Source organism: Echeneis naucrates, chromosome 12, assembly GCF_900963305.1.
Source record: "Echeneis naucrates chromosome 12, fEcheNa1.1, whole genome shotgun sequence".
NCBI lineage: Eukaryota > Metazoa > Chordata > Actinopteri > Carangiformes > Echeneidae > Echeneis > Echeneis naucrates.
The window spans coordinates 41,445-58,283 of record NC_042522.1 but is presented as its reverse complement, the minus strand read 5'-3'; the positions used below and the strand labels follow the sequence as shown (position 1 = coordinate 58,283).

Below are 16,839 nucleotides of genomic sequence, written 5' to 3'. Positions count from 1 at the left end.
AATGTTGCCACCTTTTCCTCCATATGCGGAAATTGACATAATTTGTCTAATAGTTTAACTTTTCATTTATTTATTTTGTTGGCTTCACTGCTAAATCAACCTGCTATTTTGGCAGCATCAGTTAAACCGGACACATTATATAACAGTAGAGAGAGACAGAGGTGAGGTCAGTGTCTCAGAGTCTTGTCTCCAGTCCTTTCCTGTGTTGTCTCTCATCTGAGTCTGAAGGCCGATGATTCATGTTTGACAACTTGCTTCTTTTTTGTCCCACGTGATTGAACGCATCACCTTTCGCTTTGTGGAATGACGTGTCAACAAAGTGCCGGAAGCGACCAGTCTGCCCAAAATGGCTTACCAGACTCTACAGCAGGAGTACCTTCAGATTCCTGTTGTTACCAGGGCATATACGACCGCATGTGTCCTCACAACTGCTGCAGTGGTAAGACTGACTCATGTTCTCCTTGTGTTGGCTCTGCCACAGCTGGGAGCCGCTCTGCATCGCTAACACGGCGTCGCTCCGTTGGAGCTAGCTCGGAGGTTTAGCTACAGCAGCTGTGAGGAGGATACGTGTCTGTGCCTGGTTTCTCAGGATGTCAGTTCTTATTTCGGCAGAGCCGGCTGCGTTCGCTGCCTCGGTCCGACTGGACCCAGTCCGGACCGTCCGCTAACTTTAGCTGGTCATGCCGCAGCTAACTGCTCTGCTCTACCCTGAGGGGAACCCGGGAACTTCAACTCCTGAAACTGCACTTGTTCATATGTTTACACCTTAAATAGCATGACGTGCTACATTGGTAATGTCATTATCTTCTATTTAAAATAAGTTAACCGCCTACTGTTTATACTTCATTGCCTAGCCTGTCAGTCATTTTCTGTACTGGTACAATGGGATGATGAAGCACCGTGAGCTGGACTGTCTGTTAGGCGCTACACAAATAAAGTTCATTTATTTTTAGAAAGCATGATCCAACACCTCTATGTACCCTAGAAACTAAATATAAATGCGATCTGTTCTGAGAAATACTCCGTCGATCTAGTCGTTAAAAATGTAAACAGACTTTTTACGGCACTAAAGTAGTGAGTAAAAACGTCAAAAAACTGGTCCCCTTCAAGTTGTAGACTCCCTTATTGTTATGGACTCGTTACAGTAAATGTTTTCAGATGGTCAAAGTAGAGCAGATGTTAATTACTTTATATGCTAATTTGTATTTTTTTTTTAATCACAAAGTAAATATGCTGTTTTCACACAGTCAGGTAGAATACATGTGAGGCAGTTCTGATTTTACTTTTTAAACAAACCTATTGAATTGTATATTTGTCGAAGTTAGAGCTGTGTGTCGGAGTGATTCAGGTTTTGTACAGGACTTAGGATACATACAGTGATACTGTATATTGCAATATTACTGCATTTGGAATGACATAATTTTCACTAATAATAATAATAATGATAATGATGCTGTCTTCATTGGAACTTGTACCAAACAAGCATTTCCAGACCCTGTGTTTACACAAGAGCTCTTGTGATCTAGCAAGGTTTGAAGTTTGGATATTGCTCTTGATCATATTTTGATTTTGATTTACTGTGCAGCCCTGCATTGGTACCAGTGAATTTTGTCATTGTGTTGGTATTGGGAGGGTTTTGTATGTGTTGGCTGTCACTTTGAAGTCATATATCACAGTAAACTGGTGTAAAAACATGCACTTCACATCTCATTTGTTCCTTGTACTCTGCTGTTGTTTATATGCAGCACAGGAAGGAATGACATGGCTTACACACAGCAGCACATAGTTAAACAGTCTATTTTGTTTCCACCAAGGTTTTCTCCTTAAGAGTAAAGGTCACTAGACAGACTGTAGTCTAGGTGTGGAGCTAATGTGGGCAGATTAATAAATTATTTGGTTTAAACATTGTGTTATTATTTTGGAACCTAAGATCATGTACTATGAATATTAATTACTTTGAACATAATCTGTGTGTTGACCATACGTACTGTTATGTGAACCTCATATTTAGTTTGTGATGAATAGATGTATTAAAGTAATAAAACACAGATTAACTGTTTCTACACATATAGATGTAGCCTCCACAAAGAGACTTCTTTTATAATGTCTTTGTCTCCTGTCTCCACAGCAACTAGAGATCATCACACCGTTTCAACTATACTTCAATCCAGATTTGATTCTCAGGAATTACCAGGTGAGTAAACCCTCCCACTCTTCATCCTAATCCTCAGGAAGTGGATGAACATTTCATACACTGAACAGCACAAGTAACCTAGGCTTCCTGACTTAGTGAACAACAGTCAGGTTAAATCTAAAGTCAATGTAATTCAAGTCGTCAAAATAGTTTATCAGTTTATGATTAAATCAGTTATTATTATTTAATTTCAGTATACATAAGCACATTATGTGTTGGAGTTCACCCATTTGCTCTTATGTATTAGTTTCAGTTACCTTATCAGTGAAGCATTTATAGGAAGTTATTCACAGCAAGTTTGACTGACCATTGTTGAATTAGGAACTGGCCTCTGTGAATCTTTATTCTGGTGTGTGTTTTTTGTGTTCAGCTGAGTCTCTCTCATTTTTTAGGTATGGCGGTTAATAACCAACTTCCTGTTTTTCGGTCCAGTTGGCTTCAATTTCCTGTTCAATATGATTTTCCTGTATCCTTCTCAGCTCCCAGTCTCATTTCATTTTGTTTGTGGTGTAAGTTTGCATGTTCTCTGTTTCACAGAAGAACAGGTGCACATATTATAGAACACACAATATTTTACAGTAAGACAAATTGGTAGAATGTGCTAGTTGTTGGGAGGTGATGATGAAATGTATGTTTGTTTGAGAATTTCCTTAACACTTTGCTTTCAGGTACAGATACTGTCGTATGCTAGAGGAGGGCTCTTTCAGGGGACGCACGGCTGACTTTGTCTTCATGTTCCTCTTTGGTGGCCTTTTGATGACTGTATCCTTCATTTACTTCAGATTCATTTGTTTTTAAAACAAACAATAAAACAAAATAATTAGCCAAAAAAAAAAAAGATTCCAGACAAAATTTAAAGCAGTGAGATCATATATACATGGACAGGCGATTCCACAGTCTGGGGTCCATGATGGAAAAAGCTTGGTCACCTCTGTGTTTAAGATGACTATGACTATGCATTACAGTGAGTTATAGTAGTGAAACCTTTGATTGAAGAGTACGGTGACTCCAAGCAAATAAAAGAGAGGAAGCGCCATCGCTCTCCTTGAATGTCAGATTTAAGTGTCCTGTCTAAGTAAAATGCCTAAAGCATATCAGCTGTATCTGAAATGAACAAACGGCTCTATGTCTGGCTCGATTCTGTTTCTATCCTCAGATCCATTTCTTTGTTGGGTTCTTTACCAAGGTTTCAGATATTTGGCACTTTTGTGAGCCTGGTGTTCCTGGGCCAGGCTTTCACCATCATGCTGGTTTACGTGTGGAGTCGACGAAACCCAAATGTTCGCATGAATTTCTTCGGCTTGTTGAATTTCCAGGCACCCTTCCTGCCCTGGGTGCTGATGGGATTCTCACTTCTGTTGGGCAACTCCATCATCGTAGATCTTTTAGGTATTTGTCATCATTTGGGTGGTTTATAGTGCAGACAGTACTTGTATTAAAATGCTTCTTTTATCTCTCTTAAGGTATTGCAGTTGGTCATGTGTACTTCTTCCTGGAGGATGTTTTCCCCAACCAGCCAGGTGGTGGGAGGTGGCTCAAGACCCCATCGATAATGTGAGCATCTACGTTGCTTTGTTGCATGAGGCATTATCATGCTAGATGTAGCTATTAGTGGGGTGAGTGAGCTTGATTAGTAATTGTACTCAGATTGTGGCACCAGTACTGCTTTGTATGAGGAGACTTTTGCCCCCCCTCCAACAATAAGAGTAAATACACAAACACTTAAGAATACAGAGGAATCAAAGACGATCCATGGGTCCAAGAAAATTCACTGCTTTGTTATTTGTAAGTAGAATACATATAACAGTTACAAAATATGCACCAAGAGCAGTAAGGATACAGTTAGATCCGCTCAGTCCTTTCTCATCATACAAGTCAATACTAATCTATGGCTTGTAATCTGTCTTTCTTTTTGGAACTTTTTTTTATTTGTATATTATTTATGGAATAAAAAAATTTACCTGGAATACAGCTTCATACTATTAAGATGAATGTTGACTGTGCCATCCCAGTGAATCATCCATTTTAAACCAGTCAAGCAACAATCAGGTTATTCTTGCACAAGTATTCTTTATTTTCATAACAAGTAGGGAACAAAAATACACTTTAGTTATGAACAGGTCAGATATGGCCAGCTATTAAATCCACTCACTCACCTCTTCTGTGTATCTCCAACAGAAAGATGCTGTTTGACACTCCAGAGGAAGATGCCAACTACAACCCCTTACCTGAAGAGCGCCCAGGAGGGTTCGCCTGGGGGGAGGGACAGCGCCTTGGAGGTTAAATCTGACCCCAGATCATCCCTGATTGTCAGGTCACTTCTAAGGACATTCCCTCAAAGAGATGAAGGGAGCAAACATGGTCTTTGTTCTCGACATGTTTGTTTAGTTCTGGATGAAGAATGCCAAAACAATCACAACTGGTTTGGAGAGAACCATTCGTTGTCTTTGTATATGGGCATAAATCATCCTCTGAAACTCTTCTCGATGCCAGATTGTTGCTCTAAGACTATTTGAGAGAACTTCGCACAGAACTTTGGACAGTGAGCCTTTGGGCCTGGGTGATGTTTTTCCTCATCTCTGAAAAAACATTGATATACATGACTGTCATGTGAGAGGGAAAATGACAGCAGTAAAATATTATCAAAATGAATCTGTTCAGATGGCAAATGCATTTTTTGTCATTTAACTTTTTTAAAGATTAAATGTGTGTGGCAAATGATGCTTTGGTTTTATCTCTTTTGACTGTGCTAGTGCTGCATGAAACCAGAGGCTTCACACTAATCATGCCACCCAGTAAAACACTCTCTATAACGCTTCTCTTTTATACAGATATCAACATTTTTCTTGTGTCCTCAGCATCACAGACCAGTTCTTCTTCATCTCCAATATTTATGTTGTTTTTTAATTCACTGTTAGAAAGAGGCCTACATTAGATGTGTAGGTGTGTAAATAAACAATAGGGTTGAGTCCTGCTTATTGTTTGTCACACATGGTGTCTCACATGGTGAGGAGGGGTGATCAATCAATGAATAATCTTAAGACATCTATCCAAAAAACGAGACTTTCTCTTATTACATGCACGTTTTCGTTTCACAGCTCCTTAGATTTATTAGAAGATTTGATGGGACCCTGATCAAAAAAGATTTCTTTGTTCAGATCACATGGGGCGGTGATGCACTTTGGAAATTATTCCTCCACCTTGAAACGAAAGTGTAAGGTTTTTGAAAAAAAAAAAAAAAAAAAAAGACACAACAAACACGTAGCGGGGTTTCATAGTCATTACTTTTGGTCATTTTTTGTTTTGCTCTGTGGTTGTTCAGCAGACAAAACTATTTAATGTAGTGATATGAGGTGCACGCCACGTTACAGTGGAACTCAGCAATTCCAATTTTTAACCGTGCTCTTGAACGCACCAGAAGAAGACGGCTACATAGCAGCTAGCTGGTTAGCGACTGCGGGAAGATGCAACTGGCTTTAAGTAAAACGTTTGGTCAGAAACCAGTGAAATTTCAGTTAGAACAAGATGGCGACTTTTACATGGTTGGGTCGGAGGTATGTGGTCCCCTGTACTTTAGCGTTCAGTTCTCAGCTTGCTAATGTTAGCCTCAGGTATCCATTATTCTGGCCAGCTAATGTTAGCATGCTAACGAGTTCCATTCATGGCTTCCAAACCACCAACAAAGAAATGCCTGAAAACCAAGGACCTCGTTTAAAATGATGAAGTAGCAATTTAATAAACAGTACCCATCGTTACCCTGCCTCAAAATATGGAACAACAGTGAGTCCAAGATTTAAAACTGAACTAAATGTAGTTTAAAAGTGAGTCTTTTCTGGGAGGCTGCAAATGGTCTAAACTTGCTTCAACAACATTTTAACTCTACTCTGCTCTGCAGCTAGAGCCGACAAGCTCCTCTCAGAATGAGTCATCAGGGTTAAATTCGGATCGCTTTTTGCATAATCTCCACCCCTGGTTGCTGGTCTGGTGTCTCTAAGTAGCATGGTTGTTCTTCATCATAGCGCTGTTTTACACAGAATGTTCAATGTTCACAGTCACAGCATCGCCTTTCACATATTTCACATAATTCATTCCATAACCTAATTTCTAGATATTTCCTCTCTTAAATTCATTCTCCTCACCTATTTTGATTGTGTTTACGTTTCACACACACCAAGACAGAGGCACTATGAATTCCCTTTAGACATATCTAAAAAAGAGATGATAATGCCTAACTGGGTTGTACAATGCCGAAAGACTTATTCCAGATGTTCCAGAGGAGAAGAGGGGTCAGGTTCTGTATTTGGCTCAGATGATCTGAACTCATCTTGCGTGACTTGTCCTGCTTCAGTCTACATATTATGAGAATCACGATGAATGCTGGATGTCTTGACTTCCATGAATTACAGGAGAGCATTTATTAACTTTTCCTATTGGTGGTAAATATCAGAACTGCTGTTGCATAGCTTACTCTCAGATGTGGATCAGGTGTTTTTGGATGTGAGATCAACATTTGTGCCAAGCTGGTTGTTAGAAAAGAGAGCTGAATGAAGAGAAATATGGCCCATGACTAGGAAAAAAAATCTAATTTTTTGTTTGTATGTTTGTTTTTTCTTTTTTTTTTTCCTATTAAGTAACTACTATGGGACATACCCCAGTGAGATCACATCAGCCATGACACAGGCGAAGATGCTGATGTGACTACATCTTGAAACTCAGCACAGATGTTTTGCAACTGTATGTTGCACAGTTTTGATGCTTTTATGATGACACCTAAACAAAACATGCACACTGCTATTATTGAAACACCAAACATTAAATGATGTTGGAAGGTGAACTTTGTGACGACCAAATAAAGTACCAAAGGGCATCACTCTGGTGATGGTTCTCTATCGCTGCAGAGACCTTGCAATGAGAGATGCTCAGTTCACTGCAGACAGATCCTGGGCCTAAACCTGTTGCTGTATAGGAGTTTCAGTCATTTCAAACGATCAAGGCTGAAACTGCTCCTTCTCCTGAACTGTTTTCTCTATGAATGTGTTTGATTAGTATCAAAATTAATCACTTGTAGATTTAAACTGGCAGCAGCTCTCTGACCCCCCCCCCCCCAAAAAAAAACAAAACAAAACAAAACAAACAAAAAACATTTCATGGACTTGTTTAAATATACAATAATGAATCACAGCACTTATTAACACTTTTGATTTGTTCTAAATATATCATACAAATCTCGATGATTATTCAGACTTTGTTTTAAGCAGGTTTGACTCTAGTGGCCAAATATTAATTTTGGACCTTTGTTCTCCAGGTTGGAAATTATTTGCGCATGTTCAGAGGCTCACTGTATAAAAGATACCCATCTTTATGGAGGAGACTGGCTTCAGTGGAGGAGAGGAAGAAAATTGTAGCATCATCACATGGTGAGTGTCTTGTTTTTGTACTGTGGAGCATCAGGTGGTCAGTTCCTCCTGGTCTGGATTATAAATGTTGCTGATTGAAATAGCTCTGATCTCCTTGCAGCCACCAGCGTCACTCTGCTGAAAGCGTCTGAGTGTGAAGAGATCTTTGAGGGTAATGATGAGAAATACAAGGCAGTGTCCATCAGCACAGAGCCCCCAGCTTACCTCAGGTAATTTCCTCTCTGTAATAATTCTCAGTCTTGTTCCTTTTTGGTTTGTGTGTTTGTTTACCTAATGAGCACAGTGCATGCTGATGGATATTGCTGTTAATACACCATGTTGGAATGTAGCAAAAATAATAATTTACATCTCGACAGGAAATACAACAAACAAAAAAAACATGACAAATCACAACACATAGATACAGTTAGGAAACACAAGTAAAAGTTCATTTTGCATCTTGACTTAAGAGTGATCATAGATTTGTTTTGACTGAAGATAAAGTTCACAATGTTTTTTAAAGATGAGATATGTTGGAATCTCTGTTTTCTTCTCTTTACTGACAGAATAGTTTGGACCAGTATATTGTCAAACATTCAACTGTAGATGTGTAGCTAAACTTGTGAATGTTGGCAGTTGAATGAGATGGATTGTAGTGCAACAGAAAAGCAACCAAGACTTAACAGACAAAAAGACCTGTTATTTTCAAACTAGCAATGTTGCATCAGACACTGTCAACTGTATTTTCATTGTCTGTGAGTGAGACAACTGCCGTGCAAGGCAGACAGTGTGTTGACCTCTGTGTAGTCTCATTGCTTGCATCAGGCCTTTTTTTAGTTCTAACTGTACTGACAGGAATAACTGATTTTTCAGAAGCATAACATTTAAAATTCTCAGTCAATTTTAGTGACTAATTTTAACAGTCAAGAATTCATGATCAACGTGGAATAAAAGTACGTTTATCCTCCCAATGTCCCTCTGACCCAATGTCACCTGGAACTGACTCCAGTATCCCTTTGCGCTACCCCACACAGACAAGCATGAGAACAACACAATATTAAATAAGTTACCATATTTTGCAAACCATAAGGCGCAAGGCACAATATGAATGAACGGGTCTATTTTCATACATAAGGGGCACCAGGTTATAAGGCGCATGATAAAACATATATAAAGCTAAACAAAACAGTCAGGTAAGTTGAACTTTATTCAATTCATTCACAATAACTCAGAATATCGTTCAGTTGTGACAAATAGGAAAAAAAATACACTCGCATTTTAAATCATTTGTTTTCCACAAATCCATCAAATTCCTGATATGAATTTGAAAATTGGGTTTACATTAAAAACCTAACGTTTGCTTGACGTCTAATTATAGTAAGTTAACATTGACTAAACATTGGATGATGGTTGGTTGCCAGCACTACATAATTAGTTATCTAACATTCTCTGACGCTGCAACACATATCCAACCAAGGACCAACATTAACACAACGTCCCTGTGTCAGCTGGGAATGCTACGACAATCGATCAAGCGGAGCGGCTTCGACGCTTACCAAAGTCACACTAAAATATTTTGACTGATTTTGAGCGCAGCGTACCACATAAAATTGGTTAATTGGTTAATAGGTTAGAAAGCACAACAAGAATTCATACATAAGGTGCACTGCCGATTTTTGAGAAAATTTAAGGATTTTAAGTGTGCCTTGTAGTGCGAAAAATACGGTATATGAAGTATCTATGTGTGAACTGGGATTGGCTCCAGCACCCCCCACAAAGTTCTCCCTGTGCCTGCATGGGTTTTCTCCAGGTACTCCAGTTTCCTCCCACCCTCCAAAGACATACTGTTTGGGTTCATTGGTGACTCTAAATTGTCCATAGGTCTGAGTGTGAGTGTGAGAGTGAGTGGTTGTTGGTCTCTGTCTGTCTCTGTATGTTGGCCCTGTGATGGACTGGCAACCTGTCCAGGGTGACCTCGCCCCTCGCCCAGTGTGAGCTGGGATTGGAAACCTGGAAACGGATAAGCAGTTGAATTAATGAAAAAGTAACTATGTCCCATTAGATTTTACTCAGTTACTCACCTGCCTCAAGTCCACTGATGAATGGCTGGATTTTGTTTTTGTTTAGTATTTTGGGGCTATTAAAGTAAGTGTGTGTTGAGATTTTTGACACTTTCGCCCACATAGTTTTTCATGAATGGGGCCAAGTGACATAACCATACCTAGTCTAGGTTAATCTGTTAGCACAGCAGTCTCATTGAAAAGCCATACTCTACTGACAGATAAAACATCTCCTCTACATGGTGTATATTGTTGTCTCTGTGAAGGGAGCAGAAAGCAAAGAGGAGCAGTCAGTGGGTCCCCACGCTGCCCAACAGCTCCCACCACCTCGACGCTGTGCCTTGTTCCACCACCATCAATCGCAACAGGATGGGCCGCGACAAGAAGAGGACCTTCCCCCTTTGGTGAGTACGAGCTCTAGCCCTGGCCCTATCTGTCTTGTATCTTTCTGTTATGCATGGACGTCATTCTGTTTGACATTTTCTTTTGATGTGATTTTGTTTCCACCTTTGTTTGATATATTTCCATTATTTTAATGCTGATAATCCAACACGGTTTCAGCTTTGATGACCATGACCCTGCAGTGATCCATGAGAATGCTGCTCAGGTGGAGGCTCTGGTTCCCATTCGTCTGGACATGGAGATAGATGGACAGAAACTGAGAGACGCCTTCACATGGAACATGAACGGTACATATACATCCTGAGAGTTTACCAAGACATTTTCCTGTTGTTTGCCATTGTTTTTATTATTGCCTCATTTTATCCAAATTCACCACCGCCAGAGAAACTGATGACCCCGGAGATGTTTGCAGAGATTCTGTGTGATGACCTGGACCTGAATCCTCTAGCCTTTGTCCCTGCTATTGCCTCAGCCATTCGCCAGCAGATTGAGTCCTACCCTACTGACAGCATTTTGGAAGAGCAGGCAGACCAGAGAGTCATCATCAAAGTGGGTGCTGAGCTCAGACAACGAGTATTCCTCAAAAATATAATACAATCAAGTGCATCTAGTGAAAGTTCATCATACAGGAGGAGAAACATGCAAGTTTTAGGTTGTAGTTTATCCATCCATGGACCTAGTTTGCTGAGTATTTATATTTTTATTATATTTTATATTTTTACATGATGGCATCCTCAGGAAGTTCCACTGACTCTAAAGACATTTGCATCATCTTTGTGCTCAAATTTCATTGGGATGAATGCCACAGGACATGATGTTTGTCTGTGTTCTCAGCTCAACATTCACGTAGGGAACATCTCTCTGGTGGACCAGTTTGAGTGGGACATGTCGGAGAGGGAAAACTCCCCAGAGTCATTTGCATTGAAACTATGTTCAGAGCTTGGCCTGGGCGGAGAGTTCGTCACCACTATCGCCTACAGCATCCGCGGTCAACTTAGTTGGCACCAGAGGACCTACGCCTTCAGGTGACTGCCTGCCTGACTGATTGACATTCTCACTCTCTGTCTCTCTCTGTATTTCATTCTGCGTAGTTTGAACATTCATCTATTTTGGAAGCACAATGTATAATTTGTGTTAAAAGTTTGGTGATATTTTGTCTGTTGTGAACTGGTTCCAGAATGTCATGTTTGTGATACTCCCACAGTGAGAACCCACTTCCCACAGTAGAGATTGCTATCCGCAATACAGGAGACGCAGACCAGTGGTGCCCCCTGCTGGAGACCCTCACAGATGCTGAAATGGAGAAGAAGATCCGTGACCAGGATAGGAACACAAGGTAAGACAGGAAACACAGCCAATCACTGTCCTCAAATCAAGAAATTAAATCACATTTGAAAGAAAACACACAGCTCCTTGTGCTGTTATGTTGATAAAGAATGATCTTTGAGACACAACACCCCAAAGCATGAAGACCACATGATGTAGACACAACGTGAAGCCAAGAAGATGGGAGTTTGATCATCTGTTCTAGAAAAGACTGAGCTCAAAAGTTAGTTGGGCTCTGTCTGAGTTCATACAAAATAGAGGCCCACTGACTGGAGAAAGGGACTGAACAGTAACAGTTTTGGATGTGAAGAAGAGGTCTTTACTTTAAGAACCATTGGGGGGGGGGGCGACTAACAGAGGAGAGGTGTGATCTCCTCTCCTAGTTCCTGTTATTATTGGAGTTATAGCTTGCTGAATCACTGATACAATAGTTGATTGTAAAACAACAAATGTATGGACAAGTTGTTCATCTTTTTGCAGATGGGAACCGTCTATCCTTAGAAAGTAGCTCCATGTATGAGGGAAAGAGTCAGCACCACATCAAATTCATATTTCTGTCCCCATGTGATGAAAACAGATGCTGTGCCATCTACTTAATTAACCCGTAGCTGAAATGGATTGTCCTTTTAGAGATATGCTCATTTTCTGTGAACATGCATATCTCAGATTAGCTGCTGTGGACCAGAAGCTGTTCATAAATGTAGACATACACCTTGGGTCTGTAAAGTGAAATCAATCACGAAGAGCCTTAAACCTAGGCAGCAACTCTTTGGTTGTGAAAAGTAGCCAGATTTGATAAAAGTCTATGTTATATCCCTTGATTTATTAGCTCAGCTATTGTTTTCTCAATCTTCAATTCAAATCTTCAATACAATATGATGTTATTCATTTTCATATGATAGTCCAACTTAAAGGAAAATACACCATAAAGCAGGATATGAATTGTGTGGGCATGGCTACTGTGCGACTGACAATCTGTACCACCCAGTCATTTTAGACAACATTCAACACAAAAGAAATTTGAGGTTTCACCAGATAAGCACAAGTTCATGTCTTTCCTCTCTTTAAACGTAAATCTTGTTAAATTGCCTGTAATGATGTGAATAAAATTTGTTTTGTGTATTTTCCAGGCGTATGAGGAGACTGGCCAACACGGCTCCGTCATGGTAGGAGACGTGAATCTACATTGGTGAATACAACCTGTCGATGGAAGCTGTTGTTATTCTATTCAAGTAAACACGGACACACAGCGTTTCACTGCACGCACACACACACACACACACACACGCACACACGCACACACACACACTAAGCTGAAGCATTTGGATGTTCCTGTGAGCATGAACACAAATGTGGTCAGTCTCCATGAGTATCTCACTGATTAAACACTGGAGACACACATCCAGGCATTCCTCTTCATCATCATCATCATCCTCACTCCGCTCAGTGAAAACAATAGCTCATCTTTAGTGTTATGTCTGTTACTGTTACACACACCAGGCAACCTTCATCTGCACAGCAAAAAAAAAGAAAAATCAGTAAGTGAGCTAAATAATCAGTACAAAAGAGTTTGTGAGTGTAACACTGATATGTATACCATCAACGCTGACAACGCTGAAACCCGTCACCTGTCATCTCTGCTCACCTCAGCCAACGACTGTGCGCCTTGTGATCGAACTAATCCAGATCTTGTCCTGATCCACATCCAGTGCTGCTCTATCAGACTCAGCTAACAACACAAATGCTGCAGCTGAGCAGCCGTTAGTTTATCTAACTCTATGAATATGGGTTGGATTACTGAGGCATTTTGTCCTTGCTTATTAATCAAAGATACCATCAGGAAAACATAATGAATGTCGATTAATCATTTCTGTCACCTACTAAACAAAAATAATTTTGTTCCAACTTCTCAGATGAGAGGCCACAAACAGAAATAATGGGACTAAAATTTGTGAATCAATAATAAAATGATTATTAGCTGCAGCCCTGCTTTCCTGGGGCAGGGGTTTTGTTGCATGATTGTAGAGATGTGGTTTACCTTTGAACCATCCTAACTGACATTGAGAAGAAAGAAACAAACAATAAAAACTGCAAAAACTGATGCTGCAAAATTATAGTCATGAAGCGAGGAGGAAAACACTCTTCAGGCACAAGGAGATTAGAGGCATTTTTGCATCGCTCTGCTCAGTGTGACAGGATGCGTTGGAGAAAGGCATAAAAACCTATCCTGTCCTACGCCTCTAAAAACCTTTCCGGTTGTTTGCTGTGCTCAGTTTTCATCTTCAGCACTGTAAGACTCCCTGGATCTTAAACCCTTCAACTAGCTGACATGTATTTGTCCTGCAGCTGGTGATGTTTAACCTGGCTGTAATGACCAGTGTGCATGTGTAAACTCTAACTCTTAGTCCTCACACAGTGCTCCAAGTGTCCCAGTCAGAGGTGGTCTGATCTTAGGGTTGTGGACTGGTTCTGACTCTGGTCTCTGTGAATGAATGTGATCAGTTGTCTGTTCATCTGCATGCTGAAACGTAGATAGATCATACTGTACCCTGAGCATGAGGGACTAAATGTTCGCACTGTTACCTCTGTTTGCACTGTGCCTCTTGCTGCATCAGTGTCAAACTGGAGCCTGTTTTACTCTGGAATGGGAGGGGCTGTTAAGATGGGAGGGGGACAAAGGTGATAATAACCAACAGTGTCTTTTTATGGTTATAATTTTCAACTTGAACATACTCTGAAAACAATGTTCACATATGAACCGTTGCTTCTTGTTCTCTTCTTTTGTAAAATTGCTTTACCTTTATAGTGGACTTGTTTTTTTATATGAAAAATTCCAATAAAGACATTTTAAAAAATGCATGTTTTTATTAACTTGTGGGTTATTTTGAATTGAATTTTTTTTTTTTATTTCTCTCATTGAGGTGGTTGAATAATATGAAGGTACAAAAGTCTATGCAGGAATCAGTGGGCAGCAAAGTGAAGTCAATGCTGAAGAGCCTTAAACCTTTGTTCTGTCTACTAACCATAAGAGTGCGACTGCACTGCTTATGAAAGGTCAGATTCTGTTGAAGTTAATGGAAAAATGGGAGAACAGCATGATGTTTTGTTGTTAAATTTTTTTAAACGTTGGTTCCATTTAGGGGAAAAGAGACCATCAGGCAGAATATGCACTAGAGGGCGTGGGTCTTGTGTGATTGATAGACTGTACCACACAATCAGGATAGAGTACAGAGCAGGTCAGATACAGCCCTCACTCATCCTCACTTATCCAAATAGGGCTTTATCTTATTAAAGAAACATTTAAAAAAATTATGGCAACAGAGAAATTACCATCTAATGGCTGCCTGTCTCTGATATCCCCATTTCCTGTTTGTCTATAGCATATTATGAAAATAAAGTAGTAAACATGCCCTGAAAATCAGAAAATAACATGCTCTCCAGCACCATTATCTAAACACCTGAGGAAATATGTGGATGAAGAGTCCAGAGACAGAATGAAGAAGACTGAGTCTCCTCTTATTGGGCACCTCTATGTAGATGCAGATGTCTGCTCTCCCCCTCAAAGATCACAAGTTGCTGAACACCAGGGGATCAATTGAGTTCATTCCTTTTCAAAGGCAACCTGCAACCTGACTGACGCTCAAACCTGGAAAGCATCAGCATGTGGAGTTCTTTGTCTCCATAACTGGATCATGCTTGACTTTTGACTCACAGGCAGCTGTCTTCTTCTTCAGGGAATGGTAATACATTTTATTTATATACACTTTTCCAAAAAACAACTAAGCTGTCACTGAATGATGGACAGAAGAACTGAGAAGGTGAGTGATTTAAAATCTAGACCTTTCTCCCAGATGGATTCAGTTTCTCAGAGTCACCCTGGATTGACTGGTTTGGCTCATAAAGTTGAGATGTCGTCTTTTGGGGGAGCATCTCTGGAGCTCAGCCAGATTTCTTTCATATATTGTGAAGCACAATACACAAAAATAGATATGGTAGAAAATACATTTCATGTCTCCATCTCTTCTTCCAAAGAAAAGTCTCAAAACCATTCATCTGAACATTCCATTTTAGGAACAAATTGAATGAACTGACTCATCCTAATGCTTTCCAGAAAGAGCAAGTAAATGAATTGTGTTTGAAAACACGGGATCAGACATTTAATGATGATGCTTTGACAATATAAACAAAAGGGCAAGAAATATACAAAGAGGTCGTGCTACCTGTTATGTTCAAAATGATATTCCAGAGGAAATTAGGAAGGATATCATGCTAAGGGAAATTGAGGTATCATGGCCTCAGGTTAACTTGCCCCGTGTTAATTCAATTTTAGTGGGTTTCTTCACCACCAAACTCAAGTTGGAAATAATTTTGATGGGCGAGTATTTGGGAATATGTGGGGTGTTTTTACAGGACATCACACATATATCCCTTAGAACTGTCATGATTTTGAGTTCTGTCTGGTTTCTAGTTAGATCTGTTTGTGTTGTCACATCCTGTTTTATTTTGAAAATCTTGTTCTGGTTCCCTCCTGTGATTGCCTTCCCTGTCCCAATGTGGTTCACCTGTGTCTTGTTTAGTTCAATGTGTATTTAAGGCCTGTTTTCTGTTTAGTCTGTGTCAGATCCTTGTTTTTCTGTTATCGCTTGTCTCTCTGTTGTCTGCTCCCAATCTCCAGCCTTGTTGATTGTCGTCTCTTGTCTCAGCCTGTTGTATCTCTTCAGCCTCAGTCATTTTGTAGTTTTTGGTTTTGCCCCGTTTTGGTTTTAAGTGCTGTGAGAAAGGATTAGTAAAAAGTGCTAAAAATTACTAAAAAACAAGGCACGGCATGCTTAAAAATCCTTGTAAATTATTAAGAAGTAAAAAGTTAGTTTAATTTAAAGATCCCCTATTCTAGTGAATAAAGCCGAGAGCGCCTTATATAATATATTAAAAAAAAAAAAAATGGAGGGGGGGGTTTGTTTTCAGTAGTGGATTTGAACCTTGGTCTCCAGGGTAGAAGGTCTGGGTTTGATCCATTAGGTTACATGTAAGGGGGTGAGGAACTCTATTTTCTACGTAGGGTGAGAAGAGAGTGGGAGAGGCAAAAAAAGAAAGCATGATATATATATATATATAGTAGGCATATGAGCATGTGTATCCTTGTGCAAGAATAGAGGAGGAAGACAGTAGGGGTTGGGATTTATATTCGGTCAGTGTCGGTCATTGAGGCCCCCTGGTATAGTGGTCAAGTCTGTGTATCCAGATCCTCTCTGCTCTCCTCCTCTGACTGCAGGACCAGCGGTCATTATTTTCTAAGCCTGTGATGATGAGGTGGTTGGGAGGATGGAATTGAAAATGTTTGACTAAAGGGGTGCTAAGACGGCCCTCCCCAATGTTGTACATATGCTGAGATAAACGAGTGTGAATGGTATGTTTAGTTTCGCCAGTATAGTGTTTATTACAAAGTGTGCAGGTGATGATG

The 16,839-nt window shown here is 40.0% G+C and overlaps 2 protein-coding genes across 5 annotated transcripts; both read left to right on the top strand.

Moving 5' to 3' along the window:
- The first annotated feature begins 314 nt into the window (after nt 1–314).
- derl2 (derlin 2) lies at nt 315–5,168 on the top strand. 2 transcript variants are annotated; one of them, XM_029515990.1, is made up of 7 exons: nt 315–439; nt 2,129–2,194; nt 2,587–2,660; nt 2,863–2,956; nt 3,388–3,583; nt 3,658–3,748; nt 4,373–5,168. In XM_029515990.1, the coding sequence occupies exons 1-7, from the start codon at nt 347–349 to the stop codon at nt 4,476–4,478; spliced, it is 720 nt and encodes a 239-aa protein (XP_029371850.1). In that variant the 5' UTR covers nt 315–346; the 3' UTR covers nt 4,479–5,168. The 2 variants fall into 2 exon arrangements, with proteins under 2 accessions (XP_029371850.1, XP_029371851.1); XM_029515991.1 differs by having other exon boundaries at nt 347–436.
- A 445-nt stretch (nt 5,169–5,613) lies between these two features.
- On the top strand, nt 5,614–14,224 carry LOC115052082 (SWI/SNF-related matrix-associated actin-dependent regulator of chromatin subfamily B member 1). 3 transcript variants are annotated; one of them, XM_029515989.1, is made up of 9 exons: nt 5,614–5,748; nt 7,500–7,611; nt 7,712–7,820; nt 9,917–10,054; nt 10,212–10,339; nt 10,435–10,601; nt 10,887–11,077; nt 11,257–11,388; nt 12,509–14,224. In XM_029515989.1, the coding sequence occupies exons 1-9, from the start codon at nt 5,659–5,661 to the stop codon at nt 12,546–12,548; spliced, it is 1,107 nt and encodes a 368-aa protein (XP_029371849.1). In that variant the 5' UTR covers nt 5,614–5,658; the 3' UTR covers nt 12,549–14,224. The 3 variants fall into 3 exon arrangements, with proteins under 3 accessions (XP_029371849.1, XP_029371848.1, XP_029371847.1); XM_029515988.1 differs by having other exon boundaries at nt 7,500–7,615; nt 7,695–7,820; XM_029515987.1 differs by having other exon boundaries at nt 7,500–7,633; nt 7,695–7,820.
- The last annotated feature ends 2,615 nt before the right edge of the window (nt 14,225–16,839 follow it).